The following is a 20,859-nucleotide window of genomic DNA, read 5'->3' as shown; positions in this document are numbered from 1 at the left end:
GGCTTTATGGGTGCCTCCAACACCCTGCTCCTAACACTGCCAGCTCTCTGAGCGGGTCTTGGGGTCCACATTTAACAACCCCCACTTGGGTACCCGGACCCCAAAGGTCACTGCAGAGCCGTCCCATCCTAGACATCCCTTCTCCCCCTCCTGGCGAACTTTCCCCAGCCTTGCTGCTTCAGACTCCGCTCCCCAAGCCTGATTCAGTCCTACTCCTGGCTGCCTTCTCCCTTCCCCAATTCCCACACCGCCTCTAGTGAAGTCTCCAAAAGCTTGGCGCACTGAGTGAGGAGATCTGGGTTCCAGTTCTAGCGCCACTCACTCTCTGCATGACCTTGGCAAGATGAAGGATGGTGCTAACGTTTCTGTGAGGCTTTCCCTCTGCAAGGCACAGGGAAGTGGTCTCGTTGGGTCCTCCCAACAATCCTGGGACTCTGGGTCTGTTCTTATCCTCCTTTTACAGATGGGGAAACTGAGGCAGACCATGGTGGAGTAATCCTAATAAATAGCTAACATTTATATGATACCTATTGTGTGTCAGGTACTCTGCCAAGCCCATGCTAGTTATTATCTCATTTGGTCCTCACAACAATCCTGGGAATCTGGGACTATTCTTATTCTCATTTTACAGATGGGGAAACTGAGGCAGACCATGGTGGAGTAATCCTAATAATAAATAAATAACATTTATATGGTACCTTCTATGTGTCAGGCACTCTGCCAAGCCCATGCTAATTATTATCTCATTTGGTCTTCACAACAATCCTGGGAGGTGGTTGCTATTATTATCCCCATTTTACAGATGAGGAAACCAAAACAGACATAGGTTAAATGACTTTCCTAGGATCACATAGCTAGGAGTGTCTGAGGTTGGATTTGAACTCGGGTCTTCCTGACTCCAGGTCTAGTGTAATGTGGACCAATCTTAGCTTTAGTTTTCTCTGCTACAAAATGAAGGGGTTGGTCCAGATGAAGTCCAAGGTCCCTGATCATCTTGGATCTGATGAGTTTTTGACTCCTACCCTGATGATGATGGAGGGTCTGTTCTCTTCATGATCCACAGGCCTTGGAGGAGCAGGAGGGCTGGGAGGCAGAGGCATCCCAGGCATTGGCGGAGTCCCCGGTGTCGGCGGAGTCCCTGGTATTGGAGGAGTGACAGGTGAGCTGTTCCTCTTGAAGCTGTGTGTGTATGTGACCTCCTTGGGCTCCCCCAATACATCAGGCCCCTTCCTTCCTCCAAGCCTTGACCCAGATCCTTCCCCCACACCTGGAAATGCTTCCTCTCCACCTCAACAAATCCCATTGTCCCCAAGAGGTTGGTGCTCTTCCTCCAGGAAGACCTCCCTGACTGCTCCAACCCCATCCATCCCTTCCTCCTCCAAGTCTCTTCGACTCTGATGGACTGGACCACTCTTTTGGACAGGGGCCACTGGGTGATGCGTTATCTTTTCGTGGGACTTGGTTTTCTCTTCCTAAGCAAACTATAAAGCCTTGAGGTCAAGGCCTTTGTCTGCCCTCCTCTTGGCTCCAGCAGCCCATTTAGTACAATAGATGCTGGATCAGTCTAGCCCCAATGAATGAATGAATGAATGAATGAGCGAAGGATAGAATGAATGAGTGAACAAAGGGATGAACAAATGAAAGAGCAAGTGAAAGAATGAATGAATGAGTGAATGAATGAATGAATGAATGAGTGAATGAATGAATGAATGAATGAATGAGGGAGGGAGGGAAAGAGTGAATGAATGAGTGAACAAAGGGAGGAACAAATGAAAGAGCAAGTGAAAGAATGAATGAATGAGTGAATGAATGAATGAATGAATGAATGAATGAGCGAAGGATAGAATGAATGAGTGAACAAAGGGATGAACAAATGAAAGAGCAAGTGAAAGAATGAATGAATGAATGAATGAGGGAGGGAGGGAAAGAGTGAATGAGTGAATGAGTGAATGAATGAATGAATGAGTGAATGAATGAGGGAGGGAGGGAAAGAGTGAATGAGTGAGTGAACAAAGGGATGAACGAATGAATTCAAACAGGTGGGGGGTTGCTGGGTGCTCCCGCACCTCTGGAGAATATCAGAAGTCACTGAGCCTTCTCTCCTCCATCCCACAGGTGCAGGAACTCCCGCGGCAGCTGCTAAGGCTGCAGCCAAAGCGGCCAAGTATGGTGAGTGCCCATCTCGGCATCCTCCCCAGGCCCCCCTTAGGGACACCTGGCCCTGCTCCCACCACCTCTCTGGCCTTGCTCTGCCTTTAAAGGAGGCTCCTGGCCTTTGGCAATTCCAATAAGGGAAGAGCCCGACCCTGGTGTCGATGCACTGGCACCACGAGTTGGCCGTTGGAGGAATGATCTAAGGGACGGTCCTTCCCGGGCCAAGCGATGGGTGGGTCATTTCCAGAGAAGGAGAGATCTCAGGGAACCCCAGTGGGCCCGAGGCTTGTGGCCAGGGGAGCCTGGGAGGCCCGGGGAGTTTGTTCCTGATGGCACAGGGACTTGGGGCATCGTGGAGGGAGGCCGAGCAGGAGGGGGCTGGGGAAGGCTCGAGCGGCGTGTGTTGGCCTCTAGAGGGGTGGCCTCCATGGTCCAGGGCCTTTGAGCATCTCCAATGGGCTGTGCACCTGCTCTGGGAGATGGAGGGGAGGCCGGAGCTCTGCCCATTGTTGGTCTCCCGCCTTCCTCTCCCGCAGGTGCTGCTGGAGGCGCTGGCCTTGTGCCAGGCGCTGGAGGCCTGCCAGGATCCAGGGTGATCCCAGGGGCAGGTGAGTCCTTCTCTGAGCCTGAGATTGTGCTTCTGGCCAAGTCGCCGGGCATTTGTCACTATTTACTCTGCGCCTGGCATCGTGCTGAGGGCCAGGAGGGAAAAGCCACCCAGGGAGATGAGTCCCTGCCTGCCAGGGGCACCACTGAACCCGCCCCAAACCCCAAACCAGCTCCCCCTAAACCAGGCTCCAGAGTCCCTCCTACGGTCCTGTGTGCATAGGCCAGTTCGGGCACTCAGAGAGGGGCAGGAGGGTGGGAGGGAAGGCAGTCACCCCTCGGAGGCCAACCAGGGCTGGTCTCCTGGGAGCTCCTCTGCCTTGGGTCCGCCTGGGCTGGGAAGCAGAGGGAGGAGGAGACCCGGCCCCATCCTCGGAGCTTCTCTGCCCTCTGAGAGCTCCCGGTCTGAAGGGGGGGCCAAGACCCTGCTTGGCTGACCCCCCCCCAAGGAAGACCCCCGGCCCATACATGAACAGCATCCTCCATGGAGTTCAGCTGGCTCAGCGGGGCAGCGCAGGGGAAGAGAGAAGGGTAGAAGCCAGCAGCTCCCAGGAGACTGATCCCTCCCTCCCTCGGGCTGTCCTGCCCTCCACTCCCACTCCCCAGGACAAGCAGACAAGTGCCTGGCCATTGCCCTGCCAGGTGGCAGCTGTCTGGGAAGCCCCCGGGCCCAGAGCCAATCCCTGACCCGAAGGCTGGGGTCAGAGGCCTTGGCCGGGGTCTCGCCCAGGGAGCCAAATCAGCCCTTCCGAGGGTGGGCTGGGCCAGGACTTCTGGGGAGACCCCAGTGGAAGCAAAAGGCCCAGGGCAGGACGGGGGCCAGCTCGCCTTGGTCTGGTCCCAGGAGTCCAGGGCACTGCTTCCTCTCCTGGTCAGCCTCCCAGCAGCCCCTGGAAGAAAGCAGAGCCGGGTTTGGGACAGAGTTAGCGCCGGCCTTCCCAGAGCCGCTCCTGCTGTCGGGGAGGCTACAGACTTTTAGTCACCCGAATGTGCAACCCAGACCCATCCTCTCCTCCTCTCCCTCCCCTCCCCCAGATTTCCCCAGGTGCCACCTCTGCCACAGGCCCTCTCTCCATTCCCAGCTCCCCCCAGCTCACCTCCCTCAGTCACTAGTGAATGACTTCCCCCTCAGGCGGCAACAAGGAGGATCAGTGGATTGAGAGCCAAGTCTAGGGAGGGAGGTCCTGGGTTCAAATATGTCCTCAGATATTATTAGCTGAACTTGGACAAGTCATTTAACCTCTGTCTGCCTCCTTTAGCTCATCTGTAAAATGGGGGCAATAAGAGTGCCTCTCTCTTAAAGTTGTTGCGGGGATGCAATGAGATGATATTCGTAAGCACTTTGCACAGTGCCTGACACATAGTAAATGCTATACAAGTGTTAGCCAGTAGTAGTAGTAGTGGTGGTAGTGGTAGTAGTGGTGGTGGTGGTGGTGGTGGTGGTGGTATTGTTCTCCCTCTCCCACACTCTCCAGTCCAGGGAACCTGGGCTTCTTGCTGTTGCCCACACACAGCTCTGTCTCTTTGTCCTTTGCCTGTGGACTGGGCTGTCCCCATGCCTGGAATTCACCCCGTTCTCATCTTTCCCTCTCTGAATCCCGTGTGCCATCCATCCATCCATCTATCATCCATCTATCTATCTATCTATCTATCTATCTATCTATCTATCTATCCATCCATCCATCGATCCATCCATCCATCTATCCATCCATCTATCCATCTATCTATCTATCTATCTATCCATCCATCCATCCATCTATCTATCATCTATCTATCTATCTATCTATCTATCCATCCATCCATCCATCCATCGATCCATCCATCCATCCATCTATCATCCATCTATCCATCTATCTATCTATCTATCTATCCATCCATCCATCCATCCATCTATCTATCATCCATCTATCCATCTATCTATCTATCTATCTAGCCATCCATCCATCTATCTATCTATCCATCCATCCATCCATCCATCCATCCATCTATCTATCATCCATCTATCCATCTATCTATCTATCTATCTATCTATCTATCCATCCATCCATCCATCCATCCATCCATCCATCTATCCATCCCTCCATCAGCACCTCCTGGGCCCCCCTAGGCACTGGGGATGCAAAGACAGGTGTGAAGCAGTCCCTGCCCTCCCAGAGTGTCTGTTCCATCCCTGATATGCGTCTTCCTTTGTCTCTTTCCCTCAGAACAAACTAGACCCCCCTTTTCTCTCTCCCTCAACACCCCCCAGAGGTTGGGGCCAGGACTCAGCAGAGGCATCTCCCCCTTCTCTGGCCCAGACCAAACCAAGGTCTCCCAAACACCCCAGGGCTCCCTCCGGCTCTATCCGCTCGCTTGGTGTGCCACCATGCCCAGAATTCCAGGCCTCCGTGTCCAAGGGAAGCCCACTCCCAGTTCCAGGGAGGGATGGGCCTGGTGGGGACGGAAGGAGGCCAGCTTTCCTTGGGTGCATGGCAGGGCCAACAGCCCCAAAGTGAGGGCTTGAGGTTTAACTTGGATTGGGAGTTAGAGAAGCCAGGTTCAAATCTCTCCTGTCTTTCAGGCTCTGAGACTCTGCGCAAGTCAGTTCATCCCTTTAGGTCTCAGTTTCCTCATCTGTAAAAGGAGACGATTGGGACTAGATGGCCTCTGGGGGCTATCCTTGGACCCACTCCTTCCTGGCCATCTCTAAGCCCTGATTTCCTGTCTTTACAGGTGTGCCATCACTTGGCTATGGACTTTCACCTATTTACCCAGGTAAGTAAACTTGGCCTGGCCCACCCTCCATTAATGTTCACCAGGTTTTCTCCCCCAGACCCCTTAACTAGCAAGCCATTCCCCATCAATCAGTTTCCTCATCTATAAAATGGGAACAATAATCTTTATTCTATTACCTCAGTCCCAGGGCTGGGATGAGGAAAACTTTATGTAACTCTTAAAACGCTATGAATGCAAGCTGTAATTTTTATTCCTGAACACTCTCTCCTTTCCCCAAAACTGTCACATGCCAATTGGGGCCTAAGCTGGGACTCACTCTGCTTTCATTCCAGGATCTTGACAAAAGGATGTAGATTTGGGTCGGACATCAGCAAGGCATCCTGTCCTCCTTCCCTCTTCCCTCTGCCTCTCTAGTTGTCCTATCTTCCTTCTTCTCCTTCCCACTGCCCCTTTCTTCTTTCTTTTTCTCCTCCCTCTTTTATCTCCGTCTCCTTCCTTTCTTCTTTCTTTGCTTTCTGCTTTAATTGCTTCCTTGTTTACTTCCTTTCCTCCCTCATCTCCCCCCTCCTTCCTTTCTCCTTCCCTATATTCCTCATCTTTCCCTCTTTCCTTTCTCTCCATCTTTCCATTCCCCTTTCTCTTTATCTCCCTCCTTTTCCCTCCATGTCTACCTCTCCTCCCTTTCCCCCCCCCCCTCCTTCTAGCTCTTCCCTTCATTGTCCTCACCTGTCTCCATCACATTTTAACTTCCCCAAAGCACCTTTTATATACATACTGTCTTTAGTCTTCACAAAGAGCTCTGTAAAGTAAGAAGGGCAGAAGCAATTCTTCCCATTTTATAGAGGAGAGAAATTGAGTTCTAAAAAGATTGTCACAGAGAACATCACAAAGTGTCGAATTCATAGCGGAGCCAGACTACTGACTTCTAGTCCAAAAATGTGTCCATTGGACATCCTTCTCCAGCCGCCCTTCTGAGGCCTTAGTTTCAACCATCCCTGTCCTGGGGAGTCTATGGGATCACCTTGTTTCTGGGCAGGATGGGAGATGGGGCTGAATGCTTGCTGACTGAATGAGAAGTCGTTTCATTTCCCCAATCTCTTGCATTACAGGTGGTGGAGCTGGAGCACTGGGATATGGTGGTAATTAACTATACCAAGATGGCAGCATCCATGTCATTGGGTTCAGAGGGATCTAGGAGTCCAAAATTCACTTGCCAGTTTTTTACTTGCTTAGCTTCTCTTATCATGAAGCTCTGGGCTTGATGCCATGAGGGATTCAGATATGGCCAAGATATGGTTCTTACACTCAAGAAGCTTATAGTTTAGAAGGAAAGGCAAAACATCTACATCGAATGGTGATTCCTAATACAAGGCAATGTGGGAGGGGGCAAATCCCAAAGGAGTGCAGAGGAGGGAGCAATGAGCTGCCTGGATTAAGGAAGACTTCCTGGAAAAGATGGGCCTTGAAGGATGGATAAGATTTGGAGGGAAAGAAAGTATTCCAGGCTAGACAAAGGCCCAGAGGCAGCAGTGAGACAGACATGGAGTTGAGGAAGAAGAGAGAAGAGAGGAATGGGAAGGTCAGATTATGGAGGAACTTGAACTTGGATCTTATTCTCTTGGCCAATGTTTCTTGAACTTTTTGGTCTCAGGACCCCTTTACACTTAAAAAATTATTTTTAATGTGGGTTCTATCTGTCAATATTGATCATATTAGAAATATAAAAAATGATGTTTTAAAATTGTCATTCTTTTTTTTTAATTTAAAATTTAAAAAGATTTTAAAAATCTTTTTAAAATTAAAAAAGATTTTGGAAATCTTTTTAAAATTAAAAAAGATTTTGGAAATCTTTTTAAAATTACAATAATAAACCTATTTTATGAAAAATAACTATATTTTCCCAAACAAAAACAAATTTCGTGAGAAGAGTAGCTTTATTTTTGTTTTGTATATTTTTGCAAGTCTCCTTAATGTCTATCTTCATAGAAGACACTGGATTCTTGTATCTGCATTCAATCTGTTGTGAAATGTCAGTTTGGTTATAGTATATGAAGAAAATGGAGTTTTGTACAGATACAGAGTTGGAAAAGGGAAATGAATGAATAAATAATGTCTTAGAATTATTATGAAAATAGATCTGACTTCATAAACCTCCTGAAAGGGTCTAAGCATCCCCCTGGCAGAGGTATCTTGGAGCAGAGAACTTATTGTTAAATTATCAGGATCAACATTTAAACCTCAGAAACTAGCAAATGCTATAAATCAGGGCTTGATGAATCCTTTTGCTGATTGTGTAGACTTAAAGTCATAGAGAAATTGTTCATTGTTACTAATGCAGAATAAACTTAAAAGTATATGATAAAGGGGCAGCTAGGTGGTTCAATGGATAGAGCATCAGGACTGGAGTAGAGAGGTCCTGGATTCCAATCTGCCCTCAGATACTTCCTTGCTATGGGACCCTGATCAAGTCATTTAACCCTGATTGCCTAGGTCTCACCTTTCTGTCTTAGAATTGTTACTAAGACATAAAGTAAAAATCTGTTTGTTTGTGTGTTTTAAGTATGTCACAAATATAGTTTCTTCCCTCTGGAGAGCTGGTTGTTAAACATTTACCAGCACATCCCTTCCCCCAAGGATCTTTAAACCATTCTCTGAAAATTGGTGCTCTAGGTCATGGGGAGCCATTGAAAGTTCATGAGTGAGATAATAAAGAAGTATGCTAGAAAGAACTCTCTGGCAATTGGGCATAAAGTAGAATGTAAGAGCACCTGGGAATAGGAACACCAATACATAGGAGACTATTACAATAGTCCAAAAGACAGGCAGTGGATTACAGTGGGAAAGATATTAGCTCTTGGGTCTGGGTTCAAATCCTACCTCTGATGTTTGCTACCTAGATGACTTTTGGTAAGTCATATAAACTCCCTAGACTCAGTTTCCTGATGGGTACAATGAGAGAATTGGACTAGCTGGCCTTTATGGTCCCTTGTGTCCCCTGTGGTCAGGCTTGGCTTGTCCTTAATCAGTAGCCACCCCAACCCCAAGGAACTAGGGCTGCCCAAAGAGCCCCTTAGTCTCCTTCCCAACCCCCCCCCATTAGTTAAATTGTCCAGAGAGAGGCGTGTCTGGGCACTGGGGTCACTTAGCAGGAGGAGGAGAAGGGGCCATAGAAATGCCATGATTCACAGTACTCTCCCCCCCCCCCTTACCTTGTCCTCCACAGGAAAACCTCCCAAACCCTATGGCGGTGCCCTCGGAGCCCTGGGATATCGAGGTATGTGAGGATCCTGGAGGGAAGGGAAGGGATCCAAGCTGAGCTATATGCAAGGTCAAGGCCAACTTCATCAAAGGCTGGGACCTCCCAGACCTGGAGGTGAGGAGTCACAGCTTAGCTTTGCTCTTGCTGTGATTCCTGCCCCCGTCTGACCCCAGCAGTCCCATGTGGGTCGCAGAATGTCCCTGATGCCAAAGAAGATTCCACCTGCCTAGACACCTTCCTGCTCCGGCTCCATGGGCACCATTAGGGCACTTCTCCAGGGCTCCTCTGCATGAGGGAGTTAAGCATGCTCTCTGTCTTGTGGGAGCCACGCTGAAACCCCCTTCCTAGAGACCTGTCCTCCCCTGTGATCAGACTGGAGGGCCTCAGCACCATTTCCTACAAGGAGAAGAGGAAAGAGGAGGGAGATGAAAAGGAAGGAGAGAGCAGGAGAGGGAGACAGAAAGAGGGAAGAAGGGAGAGAGGAAAGGAGGGAGGGAAGGAAAGAGAGAAAGAGAAAGAGAGAGAGAAAGAAGAGAGAGAGGGAGAGGGAAAGAGGGAGGAAGGGAGGGAGAAAAGGAGGGAAGGAGAGAGAGAGAGAGAGAGAGAGAGAGAGAGAGAGAGAGAGAGAGAGAGAGAGAGAGAGAGGGAGGGAGGGAGGGAGAGGGAGAGAGAAGAGAGAGGAAGGGGAAAAAGGGAGAAGGAAAGAGGGGTAAAGGAGAGAGGGAAGGAGAGAGAGAAAGAGAGAGACAGAGAGAGAGACAGAGGGAAGAGAGAGGAAGGGGAGAGAGGGAGATGGAAAGAGGGAGGAAAGGAGGGAGAAAGAGAAAGAGAGAGTGGGACAGAGGGAAGAGAGAGGAAGGGGAGAGAGGGAGATAGAAAGAGGGAGGAAAGAAGGGAGAAAGATAAAGAGAGAGTGGGACAGAGGGAAGAGAGAGGAAGGGGAGAGAGGGAAAAGAAAAGAGAGCAAGAGGGAGAGAGTGGGGAAGGAAGAGAGAGGAAGAAGGGAGAAAAAAGAGAAGAGAGAAAGATATGAAGGTGAGAGAGGAAAAGAAAGGATGAAGAATAGAGAGAGGAGACTGAAAAGAGAGAGAAAGAAAAAGAACATAAAGATGTTAAAGGAGGAAAAAGGAAGGTCATGGAAAGAGAAAAGAGAAAGAATAAGCGAAGAGAAGGAAAGAAGGATAAAGAGAAAGGGAGAGAAATCCAAGAGAAACTCCTAACAGGGAGTGTGACAAGAAGGAGCTGCACCTTGGACAGTTGCTCATCTGCTGCCCACCCCAAGCCATAGGCATTTCCCCATTTGATCTCCGGCTCCTCCTAGGAAGACCCATCACACAAGCCTAGCCCCGTTTGACAGGGGCAGAGCCTGAGGGGGATATGACTTGCTCCCAACCGTACAGGGAGTCAGGGGACAGCCCAGGACTAGGCTCTAGACCTCTGGCCTCCATCCTGCCCCAAGAGCAAAGTCACAAGCAAGCCTGGACTGGGGTGGACAGAAAAGCTGGTCCTCAGTTTCCCATGTGGATGCTGGCCACCACCAGGTGGTAGCAAAGAGTCTTATGTGGGACCAAGCAGGGCCCTTACTGGACAGAGTGAGATCTTAACTATTCCGTTCCGGATCTCCTTTTATAGGGGGGAAAATACTCTTTTATTAAAACGAATGCAAGCAAACGATTAAATAAATTAAATTTATGAAGTTAAATAAACAAAAATTAAATAAGTTGGATTCGATTAAAAACTAAATCAAATGATTAGCATAAATCAGAGTCCAGCGGGCCCACTGCGCCAGGCCTTAGAGGAAGTCACAGAGTGGGCAGAGCCCTCCCGAGCCCCCTTGAATTATTGCTTTGTGCCATCCCTAGGCTGGGTGGCAGGCAGTCTGGCCCGGCCTAGTGAAGCTTGGGGAGCCCTCCTCAGAACCACCTATGAAAAGGCACATGAAGGAGACCATCCACACTGAAACTGCATCCTCAGAACATTTTTAAAGCGAGCTTCCGGCCCCCAGACTTAGGGCCCTGCTTTAGGAGCAGGAAGGCCCAGGCCTGGCTCAGTGCCGGCTCTGTGTGGAGCTCCTCACCTTTTGGGGACTGTTAAAAGGGCCAGAATAAAAGCACCGCCTTGACAGGGTTGTGGGGCTCACATGGAATTCTATGTGGGCACATGTGTCTGTACATGCGTGCCTCTATGCTACATGCATGTACATATAGGTAGATCTTTATACACGTGTTTTGTGGTGCTCTGCGCATCTCAGCCTCTGTGCCAGACATGGTGCTAATCTAAAGTAAGAGATGCAGGCTGTCATCGGCGCCATCACGGCTATTCTATTTGGTGTGAGCCATCCTCAGGATCCAGAAGGAAGTTCAGGAAGTCCTTTCTGGACCTTTGCTGCTGCTGCTTCTATAAAATAGATGCTGGTCAGGGCAGCCAGGCCGACACTTCTTCACGGAGTGACCCTGGACAAGCCCTTCTTGGGACCAAGACTTAGTAGTGATTCTAAGACAAAATGTCTTAAAAACAAAAAGTTTTTTTAATGTTCCGTGAGAGGGCCAGTGGAGAGCGAGGCAGGTCTAGAGATGGGAGGTCCTGGATTCAAATATGACCTCTGTGGGGCCCCGGGCAAGTCACTCAACCCCCACTGCATAGCCCCCTGGCCTCACCCACTATCCTTCTCTTTCCTTCCCAGGTGGGGCTTGTTTGGGGAAAATGTGTGGCCGGAAGAGGAAATAGATCTTCCCAGGACAGCTGACCCGCGACCTCATGAACTTTGGTGCTACTGCTTAGTCCAGAATGTATACCTTGAGTGACGCCCTTCCTCTTCCCCGCCCTCTCCCATCCCCCTCCCAGGGTCAGATCCTTCTCACTGGAGTGTTGCTGCAGTCACCCACCCTGCTGGGGAGGGGGGGAGGGGCTGGCAGGGGAGGGGGTGGAGGTGCAGGCCCTAGGGTGGGCAAACACAAGAACCAGGGTCAGCTTGGAACTCTGCCCCCTCCCCAAAGGAGCTCAGATCCCCTCCCCCTGCCCCACCCCATCCCACCTAGGAGCTCTCCCCTCCCTGTTCATGATCTTGAGGGAAACATGGTGCTACTTGTTGGTGCTTATCACTTTCTTGGGGGGGACGAGGGAGGAGGGAGGAAGGTCCCCTGGAGGAGCCCCTCACTCAGGGGCTTTGCAAGATATCCAACCCTGCCCCCACCAGGAAAGGTCAACCCAGGACCCCCAGCCATGCTCTCCCCCTGGAACGACCAGTCTTCGAGCAGGGGTCCCCAAGCACTTTAAATCCGCCTCCGCCTGGGATGTGACCCCTCTAGATCTGACCACCTCTCCCCCTCAGAGGGCTGCCCCTTCAGCCTCTCCTGCGCCACTCCTTGCATCCATCCTGGAGCCGGGAATCTGTCCCTCTGTCCATCCGTCCACCCTCACCCAAAAAAGTTTACCGCCCGCCTGGCAAGAGGCCTTGAATGTCTGTCCACCCGCTAGGACCTGGCCTGGTCTTCCCCAGCTCTAGCCCTCCTCCCAAACCTGCCACCACATACACTCCCACACGGCCATCCGTGTGTGGGGACACACGCATGTACTCACCATTGACAGCGACTCCACCGGTGCCAGGCCGCCTAGAACCCCAGAACCTCCCCAGGGTGGAGCTGCGGCAGGAGGGGAGCCAGAGGGGAATGAGGGCCGGGGCTCCCTGCCCATCCCTGGCATATCTCACACAGCAGTACTGTATCCTCAGTCCCTCGAGCCCTGGGTGTCTGAGCAACTCTTCCCATCCATCATTCAGGCCCTGTCTCTGTGTCTCGCTGTGATAGATCAATAAATATTTTATTTTTTGTCCTGGATACTTACTTGGGGCTTATTTTGGTTCGGGATGTTTTTGTTGGGTTTTGTTTGGGGGGCTGTTTAAATTTTTTCTGGTTTGGGGAACTGTATCCCCACAGAGGGGAACTGACCCCCCTGTGTCCATTTTACTCACTTTGGTATCACTTTGGATGGAACACACTTTTTTAATAAGAAAAGTAAAGTAACTGCTCCAGAAAACGGACTAATAAAGAAAAACCTTTGAAAGGAAGCGGCGTCCTGGCCTCTTTTGACCCTTCTCGTTCCCTTGCCATTCCCCCGTCGATCAACCCACCCAAAAGAGCAAGTGTGAGCCCAGCTCTCAGCTAGGGCTGTGGGAGACAGGACCATCCCCAAGCCCAGGAGCTTAGAGGAGAGTTATGGAAATAGGACTCATTTAAGAAATATTTACTATTGGGGCAGCTAGGTAACTCCTAGAGATGGGAGGTCCTGGGTTCAAATCTGGCCTCAAACCCTGGGCAAGTCACTTGGCCCCCATTGCCTAGCCCTTATTCCTCTCCTGCCTTGGCACCAAAACACAATATTGATTCTAAGACAGAAGGTGAGGGTTTAAAAAAAGATACAGGGATAGTGAAGGAGACACAAGGAGCCACATTCTCCTCACCATGGCCCTAGTCTCCAACCATCCCCTCCCCAAAAGATCCCTGGTGACTCCATCACCACCATTCTCCCCAAACTCCAATCTGAGAAGGTAACGTTTCTAATCTTATCCTAGGCTAGGAGCCCCAACCTTCATGAAATCTAAGGTAACTTCTCTCCAAACCTACCTTCCAGTTCCTTTTATTGGTGGTCTTCAACCCATTGAATGTAAGCTCCCTGAGGCTTTCTGGAGTGCTTGTAATTATGTCCCTAATTCTGAGCACAGTGCCTGGTACATAACATATGCTTTATAAATGCTCCATTTATCTATCAATCCATATCTATTTATATCTATCACCTATTCATCATCAGTCATTTATATCTATCCATCCAGCTATCCATCATCTATCATTCCATCTGTCTATGCCTCATCCATCTATCCATCATCTATCATTTCATCTAGCTATCCATCTGTCTACCCATCATCTATTAACCCATCTATCCATCTATGCCTCGATCCATCTATTCATCACCTATCTATCCATCCATATATCTATCCATCCATCTATCTATCCATCATATATCAACCCATCTATCTATGCCTCGATCCATCTATTCATCATCTATCTATCCATCCATATATCTATTCATCCATCTATCTATCCATCATATATCAACCCATCTATCTATGCCTCGATCCATCTATTCATCATCTATCTATCCATCCATATATCTATTCATCCATCTATCTATCCATCATATATCAACTCATCTATCTATGCCTCAATCCATCTATTCATCATCTATCTATCCATCCATATATTTATCCATCCATCTATCCATCATCTATCTATTCACCCATCTATCTATCCATCATATATCAACCCATCTATCTATGCCTCAATCCATCTATCTATCTATCCATCTATCTGTCTATGCCTCATCCATCTATCCATCATCTATCATTCCATCTAGCTATCCATCTGTCTACCCATCATCTATTAACCCATCTATCCATCTATGCCTCGACCCATCTATTCATCATCTATCTACCTATCCATCCATCTATGCCTCGATTCATCTATTATTCATCTATCTACCCATCCATCAGTCCACCATCTATCAACCCATCTATTGATACATCTATGCCTCTATCCATCTGTCCATTCTCTATCCATCCATCTCTCTGTCCATCCATTTACCTATTATCTCTATATCTCCATTTCTTTATCATCTTTCTATATCTACCTGTGTCTAGTAGCAATGGCAGTATTGATTTGATTATGGTTCCAGAACTGGGAAGGAAAGGTAGGAGAAGAGTTAAGAAGGGTCGGGTTTGATGGTTGGGAGAAAAGTGAAGCATGTCCAGATCCCACTTAGAGGCAGCAAATCACACAAGGCATTTCCAGTTAGAACAAGGGGAGTAAGTAGAAGACCTCAGGGCTCAAGTTTGGGACCTGATACTTTTTAAATCCTCCAAGGTCTGGTCTCTAGTCTTCTTAGCAAAGTGATATAAAGAACAAAGCAATCAGCCTGTTCATGCCTTACTATCTCTATAGAAACTTCCCATCCCTTCTTACCATCATTTCTTGTGTGTTGGTTGCAAAATTAAGAGATCAAAGGAACAGCTGGGTGGCCCAGTGGATAGAGAACCAGGCATGGAGACAGGAGGTCCTGGGTTCAAATTTGGCCTTCTAGTTGTGTGACCCTGGGCAAGTCACTTAGCCCCAAATACCTAACCCTTGACACTCTTCTGTCTTAGGATTGGTACTAATAGGGAAGCTAGGTAGCACAGTCAATAGAAAGCCAGGCCTATAGACAAGTTCAAATCTGATCTCAGATACTTTGAAGCTGTGTGACCCTAGACAAGTCATTTAACTCCCATTGACTAGCCCTTCCCACTCTTCTGCCTTGGAACCAATACTTAGTATTATAACAGAAGGGTTATTTGGGTTTTTTATAGATAATACCAGAAATCAGAGCCCCCATGGGCTATGACCTACTTATACCCAGTATGCATCTGTCTCTACCCTTCAGATGACAGTCTATTTGGATTCTACTGTTTTATTCACTGACCTCTATTGTTTTTCATGGTTTGGGCAGGGAATGGGGGAAGGGGCGAGAATGAGAGAGGGAGAAGCATGTGGCATTTCCAAGGCATACAGATATGCTGTATGGTGGGCATGGAGGAGGCTAGCCTGCCTGGAGGTGTAGAGGTCAGAGGAGCTTCTCCCTTGCTAGAAAGGTCCTCCAATAAGCCTCCTTGTCTCTCCCACTGATGGGCTCGAGCCCCAGGATTGCTCTCTTTGATGCTAGTGCCTTAAGAGAAGAAGCCATCCTCTGTGTAGAAGGTAATCACTCGCCCTCTTACCCAGGGTAGGGAGAAGCGGACTGCTGGGCAGGGTCCTCATAGCCTAAGAAAGTGTGCCCTCGTCTCAGCATTTCCTGGTTTTTAAACCCTTCTCTTCCGGCTTAGAACCAACACTAAATAAGTATGGATTATAAGGCAGAAGAGCAGTAAGAGCTCCATAATTGGAGTTAAGTGACCGGCCCAGGGTCACAAAGCCAAATGTCTGCCTGATCCTCCTGTCTCTAGCCCTGGATTCTCAATCCACCCAGCCACCTACCTGCCCTTTCACCTCAATGTTTTAAGAAAAATTCACTTCAGGAGGGTCTCCACAAAGGAGATCTGGGATGCAAGGCTCTATGGGGAAGAGACTCATGGTGGAATACCCCAATACCACTCTCACCCCAAAGCAAGAGCGTCATGGAAGAAGAGCAAGTCAGAGACAGAAGACAGCTTCCAGTCCCCCGATTTTTGTCATTGAGACTTTTCAGTCATGTCTGACTCTTCATGACCCCCATTTGGGTGTTTCTTGACAGAGATGCTGGAATGGTTTGCCATTTCCTTCTCCAGTTCATTTTATAGATGGAAAAACTGAGGCAAATAGCATTAAGTGACTTGCCCAGGGTCATGTAGCTAGAGAATGTCTAAAACCAGATTTGAACTCAGGAAGATTGTTCTTCCTGTTGCCAAGCCTGGCACTCTGTGCATTCTGGTGCCATCTAGTTCCCAAGGAGGAAACTGAGGACCAGAAGAGGCCCAGGACCACCTTAAGCTGCTGGTGAGGAGAAACAAGGTTAGATTGGACTTAAGAGTGACTCAATTGTGGTGAAGGCCCTGGGAGAAGAAGGTTGCTATGAGATAGCTTCCTGTTTTTAGTTTTCTTTTCTTTTTTTTTTTAATATTCAAAGATATTTTATTTTCCCAAATACATGTAATAACAATTTTCAACATACATTTTCTGAAATTATAAGATCCAAATTGTCTCCCTCTCTCCCTCCCCTTCCCCTTCCCAGAGATGATAAGCAGTGTGATCTGGATTATATCTATATTATCATGCAAAACATACTTCCATATTGGTCATTTTTATAAGGTAATACTCATATAAAAGCAAACCACCCAAATAAAACTATAAATAAACTGATGTGAAAGATAGTATGCTTTGATCTGCATCGGGCTTCAACAGTTCCTTCTCTGGGAGTTAATAGTATTCTTTGTCATAAGTCCTTTAGAACTGTACTAGACCATTGTATTGCTGAGAGTAGCCAAATCTTTCGCAGTTGACCATCATACAATATTGCTGTTACTGTGTACAATGTTCTCCTGGTTCTGCTGATTTCACTCTGCATCAGTTCATTTGGATCTCTCCAGCTTTTTCTGAAATCATCCTGCTTATCCTTTCTTATAGCACAATAGAATTCCATTTTTGGTTTTCTTTTTAATAAATTTTTGTTTATATCTTTTGTTTTTACATTGCCCACATTTCCCCTTGTATCTTCCTTCTCCCTCCTCCCAGAGATCCATCCATCCCATATTAGAGACGTTTTTAAAGAAATAAAAGGAAAAAAACGATCAATAAAACTCATCAACATGTCCAAGAAGTCTGATAATGTAAACAGTGTTCTACACCCATAGACCTCCCACCTCTGCAAAATGGTGGAGAGAGAAGCCTTCTTATTTCTCTTCTTTGAGGCCAAACTTACTCTGGGCAATTCTTCTAAGTTCACCTTCAATCATTTGATGGCTTCTGTTTTTCTTTTTTCACTCTTGTAGATACTGTTTTTCTGGTTCCGCTTACGTCACTTAGCATCAGTTCCTGTAAATCTGGTCATGCTTCTCTGGATTCATCATACTCGGTGCCCCTTATGACACCATGAATTTGTTTAGCTATTATTCCTCAATGGATGGACATGCACTTGTTCCCAGGTCTTTGGGTTGTTTCCTATCTTAATTCATTATTCAAACTAACTTGGGGCTATGTTCAGTTGTTCACACAATGTTGAAGGAGCGTCAGGAAGGGCTAATAGCCACCTGTTAAATTTTGGGGCCCTGACCCGAAGACCCAGCTGCCACATCCTCGTTATGGAGCTGCATTTCAGCCAGAAGAATGCGCTATCTCATGTTCTTTAATAGCAGAACTTACCAGAGCCAGAAGTATTGGGATGCTTGCTCTGCACCAAACTCCAAGCTCCTGCAGATTGTGGGCACTTCAGAGGAAGCCTGGCCTGGCTCCTAGAAGAAGCCAAGCTCTCTTTTTGATGTTCTCTGATTCTTCACACTCCACCTCAGAGTCTAGGGAGGAGAAACTCCCTAAAGCTAGGGTCTGGCTCAAATGTAGGGTCTCCCCAAAAAAGGGGAGTAGAAAAGCATTCGATAGCCTATGGAGAATGGGTAGAGAACAGCTTTTTATTTCCTGCACACAAGAGAAACAATTAAAAAAACCAAAGACTTGTGGTATGTTAACAAAGCCTTAAAAGATATCCTCAAAACCGTTAACTTTCTGTTATACGTTCCCAGCCAGTTTAGAATTTAAACCTATATATAATGTAACAATATCATATAAACACTGAGCGAAAGCGTTCTGCCTCATCCAAAGATCTCCCTCCGGTTCGGTTTCCTAGCAAGCCAAGCCAGAACCCTGTCGTCCTCCTCCTCTCTCCTCCAAGTCACTGCAATAGCTGCAAGGAGCACCTTCTGCTTGGGTCCAGTTGAAGGGTCTCCCAAGTGCCCAGACCCATAAGGTTTCCTCTCAGGATGGATGTTGGGTCCCTTAGACTTAGAGAGAGAAACAGCAAGCAGCGGGGACAGCCAGGGATGCCAGACCCAGGCTCAGGCTCACCGAGGCAGTGTGAATGTTTGCCATCATGGGGGAGCAGCTGCCACTCATAAGGGGAGGGGGGCTGGGGGGGGGCTGCCTGCCCTCCATCACCACCAGCCTGACTCCATGGGACGGCCCAGAGAGAATTCAGGAGAAAGGAAGACAAAAGGCGTCAGAGGGTCGCCATTCCTTTTAAGGTCTGTGGAGCGGGCTGTTCTTCATGGTTCAGGGAGCAATTCTCGGTGATGCTTCCTCCATCCCATCATGAGGGAACCAGAAAGCGCATGTCCTTTGCCAGGGCCCAGCCCAGCCCCTCCGGGGCCAAAACACCCAAGCAGAAGGTCCCATCGGCTGTTCTCTTGCCCAGGGACCAGAGACATCAGAGATCATCCGGGCCAGCCCCTTTGTTTCCTAGATGAGGCCACGGAGGCCCAAGGAATGACTGGGCCAAGGTCACAAGGCAGTGCCAGTCAGAGCGTGTCAGAGCCGAAAGGCATCTTTGAGGCCATCTCGCCCAACCCCGTCACTTTATAGGGGAGGAAAGAGGCTCAGCCCCGGCTTCCATTCCTGCTCTCCAGGCCAACTAAACTTTTCATCATCACCAGAAGAGCCTGTCTCCAAGCCTCCTCTCTGAACAGTTCCCCCTCACACTCGTGTACTTACAAACACACTCTTTTACACAAACACGCTCACACAGACATAGAAACACAGCACAAACACACACATATTCTTACACACACTCACATTTGCACACACACACACATTCTCAGACACAAACACACTCACACACACAGAAACACGGTACAACCACACACACATTCTTACACACTCACATTTGCACACACACATTTTCAGACACAAACATGCTCTCTTACACACACTCCCATACATAGAAACACACACAGAAAACACACATGTAGTCTCTTACACACTATGCTCACACACACTCATATTTCCACATATAAAGAGACCTTTTCACAAATAGAGCCACTCTCCTCCCTAGCATGCGTCTCTAGCCATCCGGCTTAGCCAGCTCAGACAAGAAAATTGATTGGATCGGTGCCCATTGACCTGAACCATAAAGCCTCTCATGCAGGGATTTTCCAAGACAAATCAGCCTGCTCACATGTTGGAGATTCACGGGGAAAGGGGTCATAGGCTCCCCTTGGTCCAGCGAGGCCTGGGGGGTGAGCAGGAAAAGCAGAGAGCCTCCCTCAGAGCTCAGTGACTAAGCACTGTGCATCTCCTCTATTGGAGGGACGGCGCCAGCACTGAGGTGGGCACAAGAGGAGCAGGCGGCCCCCTTCCTGACCTCCAGGAGCCAGATGGGTTCCCTAAAGACTAGAAAGAGAAGACCTACACACGCTGAAGTCCAACCTACAGCAGCACCGGTTAATGGGGGATGGAAGGAAGTGAGCAGCAGAGAAAAGGAGAAGATGCTGTTCTTGGAAGCAAAACCTATTATCAGATTTGGAGGCTGCTGATGATTTGCTGTGTGACTTTGGACAAGCAATTTCCTTCCACTTGGGCCTCCTTTTCCATTTTGTAAAGTGAAAGGGTGGACTTAAAGGGTCCTTTCCAAGCCTTAACTCTATGGTGCTGGGGAAAGGCTGGCCCTGGCACCTGGCTGGTGCTGAGGTGGCAGCACCCTGTCCTGGGCACTGTGGGGGGAGACAAGGATTCTCCAAACGTTGATTAAGCATCAATTCGTGAGAACCGAGAAGGCAAGACAGAGAACGGAATGTCCTCATAGTCGAATGCCGCTTCTGCCCAATAGAGACCCCTGGGCGAGTCCCGGAGCCCCTCAGTTCGGGGCCCCAGGTGTCTCCCATACCGAGGTACTCTGACGGGGCGATCTGCATCGCTAAAGAGAATGCACCCCCTGGGGCCCTCCTCTGTCAATGTCATCCCAGGTGCCCCTCCCCACCCCCTCCTGCGCAGAGCACAGTGCTAGGCTCTGGCGAGGAGGTGGAGAACAAAGCCTCGGGCAATGCTAGGGATCCTCAAACCCCAGCATGTTTCTGTTTCCAAGTCGGGTGTCTTCGTGCCTGTTCTGGCTACGGTCCCGCACCCTGAGGAGGGGCTGGAGCAAGGGGCGCAGGGGGAAAGACAGACCCATCAATCAGCTAGACATCTGCCGGGCGCCTACTGTGCGCCTAGAGGGCGGCGGGAGGCTGGTCCTCCCTGGGTCTGGGAGCGCAGTGGGAGGGCCCCCGCCTGGGGGAGGTGGCCAAGGCCGGGCCAGGCCCCGCCTAAGGCCCCGCCCCCGACCCGCCTCGCCTGAGCTGCCTACCTTCAAGGCCCCGCCCCCAGACCTCTTCGTCTGCGCTGTCTGCGGCTCAGGCTCCGCCCCCAATAAACACTGCCCCCTCGCTCAGGCCCCGCCCCAGACTCACCCCTGGCCCTCTGCGCCTGCGCCGCCACGCTCACTGGCCCTGCCCCCGACCTGGTCCCGCCCCCATATCCTCCTCCCCGACGCTGCCCGGGTCCCCAGGCCCCGCCCCCAGACCCTCCGCGCCGGCGCTGCTG

At 49.2% G+C, this 20,859-nt stretch overlaps 1 protein-coding gene across 6 annotated transcripts in view; it reads left to right on the top strand.

Annotated features, from left to right (window-relative positions):
* The window catches only part of ELN (elastin), a 78,000-nt gene extending 65,200 nt beyond the window's left edge, over window positions 1-12,800 (top strand). For 4 of the 6 annotated variants that reach the window (XM_056819758.1, XM_056819759.1, XM_056819756.1 and 1 more), the window contains exons 31-37: window positions 1,064-1,159; window positions 2,116-2,169; window positions 2,691-2,762; window positions 5,473-5,514; window positions 6,585-6,614; window positions 8,699-8,749; window positions 11,418-12,800. In XM_056819758.1, the coding sequence (XP_056675736.1) occupies window positions 1,064-1,159; window positions 2,116-2,169; window positions 2,691-2,762; window positions 5,473-5,514; window positions 6,585-6,614; window positions 8,699-8,749; window positions 11,418-11,461 (389 nt within the window). In that variant the 3' untranslated portion in view covers window positions 11,462-12,800. The remainder of the gene's footprint in view (window positions 1-1,063; window positions 1,160-2,115; window positions 2,170-2,690; window positions 2,763-5,472; window positions 5,515-6,584; window positions 6,615-8,698; window positions 8,750-11,417) is intronic. The other 2 variants (XM_056819760.1, XM_056819761.1) reach the window with 1 other exon arrangement.
* The last annotated feature ends 8,059 nt before the right edge of the window (window positions 12,801-20,859 follow it).

This window comes from Monodelphis domestica, chromosome 2 (assembly GCF_027887165.1).
Source record: "Monodelphis domestica isolate mMonDom1 chromosome 2, mMonDom1.pri, whole genome shotgun sequence".
In the NCBI taxonomy this organism is placed as follows: Eukaryota; Metazoa; Chordata; class Mammalia; order Didelphimorphia; family Didelphidae; genus Monodelphis; species Monodelphis domestica.
Note: the sequence above shows the minus strand (reverse complement) of the source record. Positions and strands in the feature narration are given on the sequence as shown.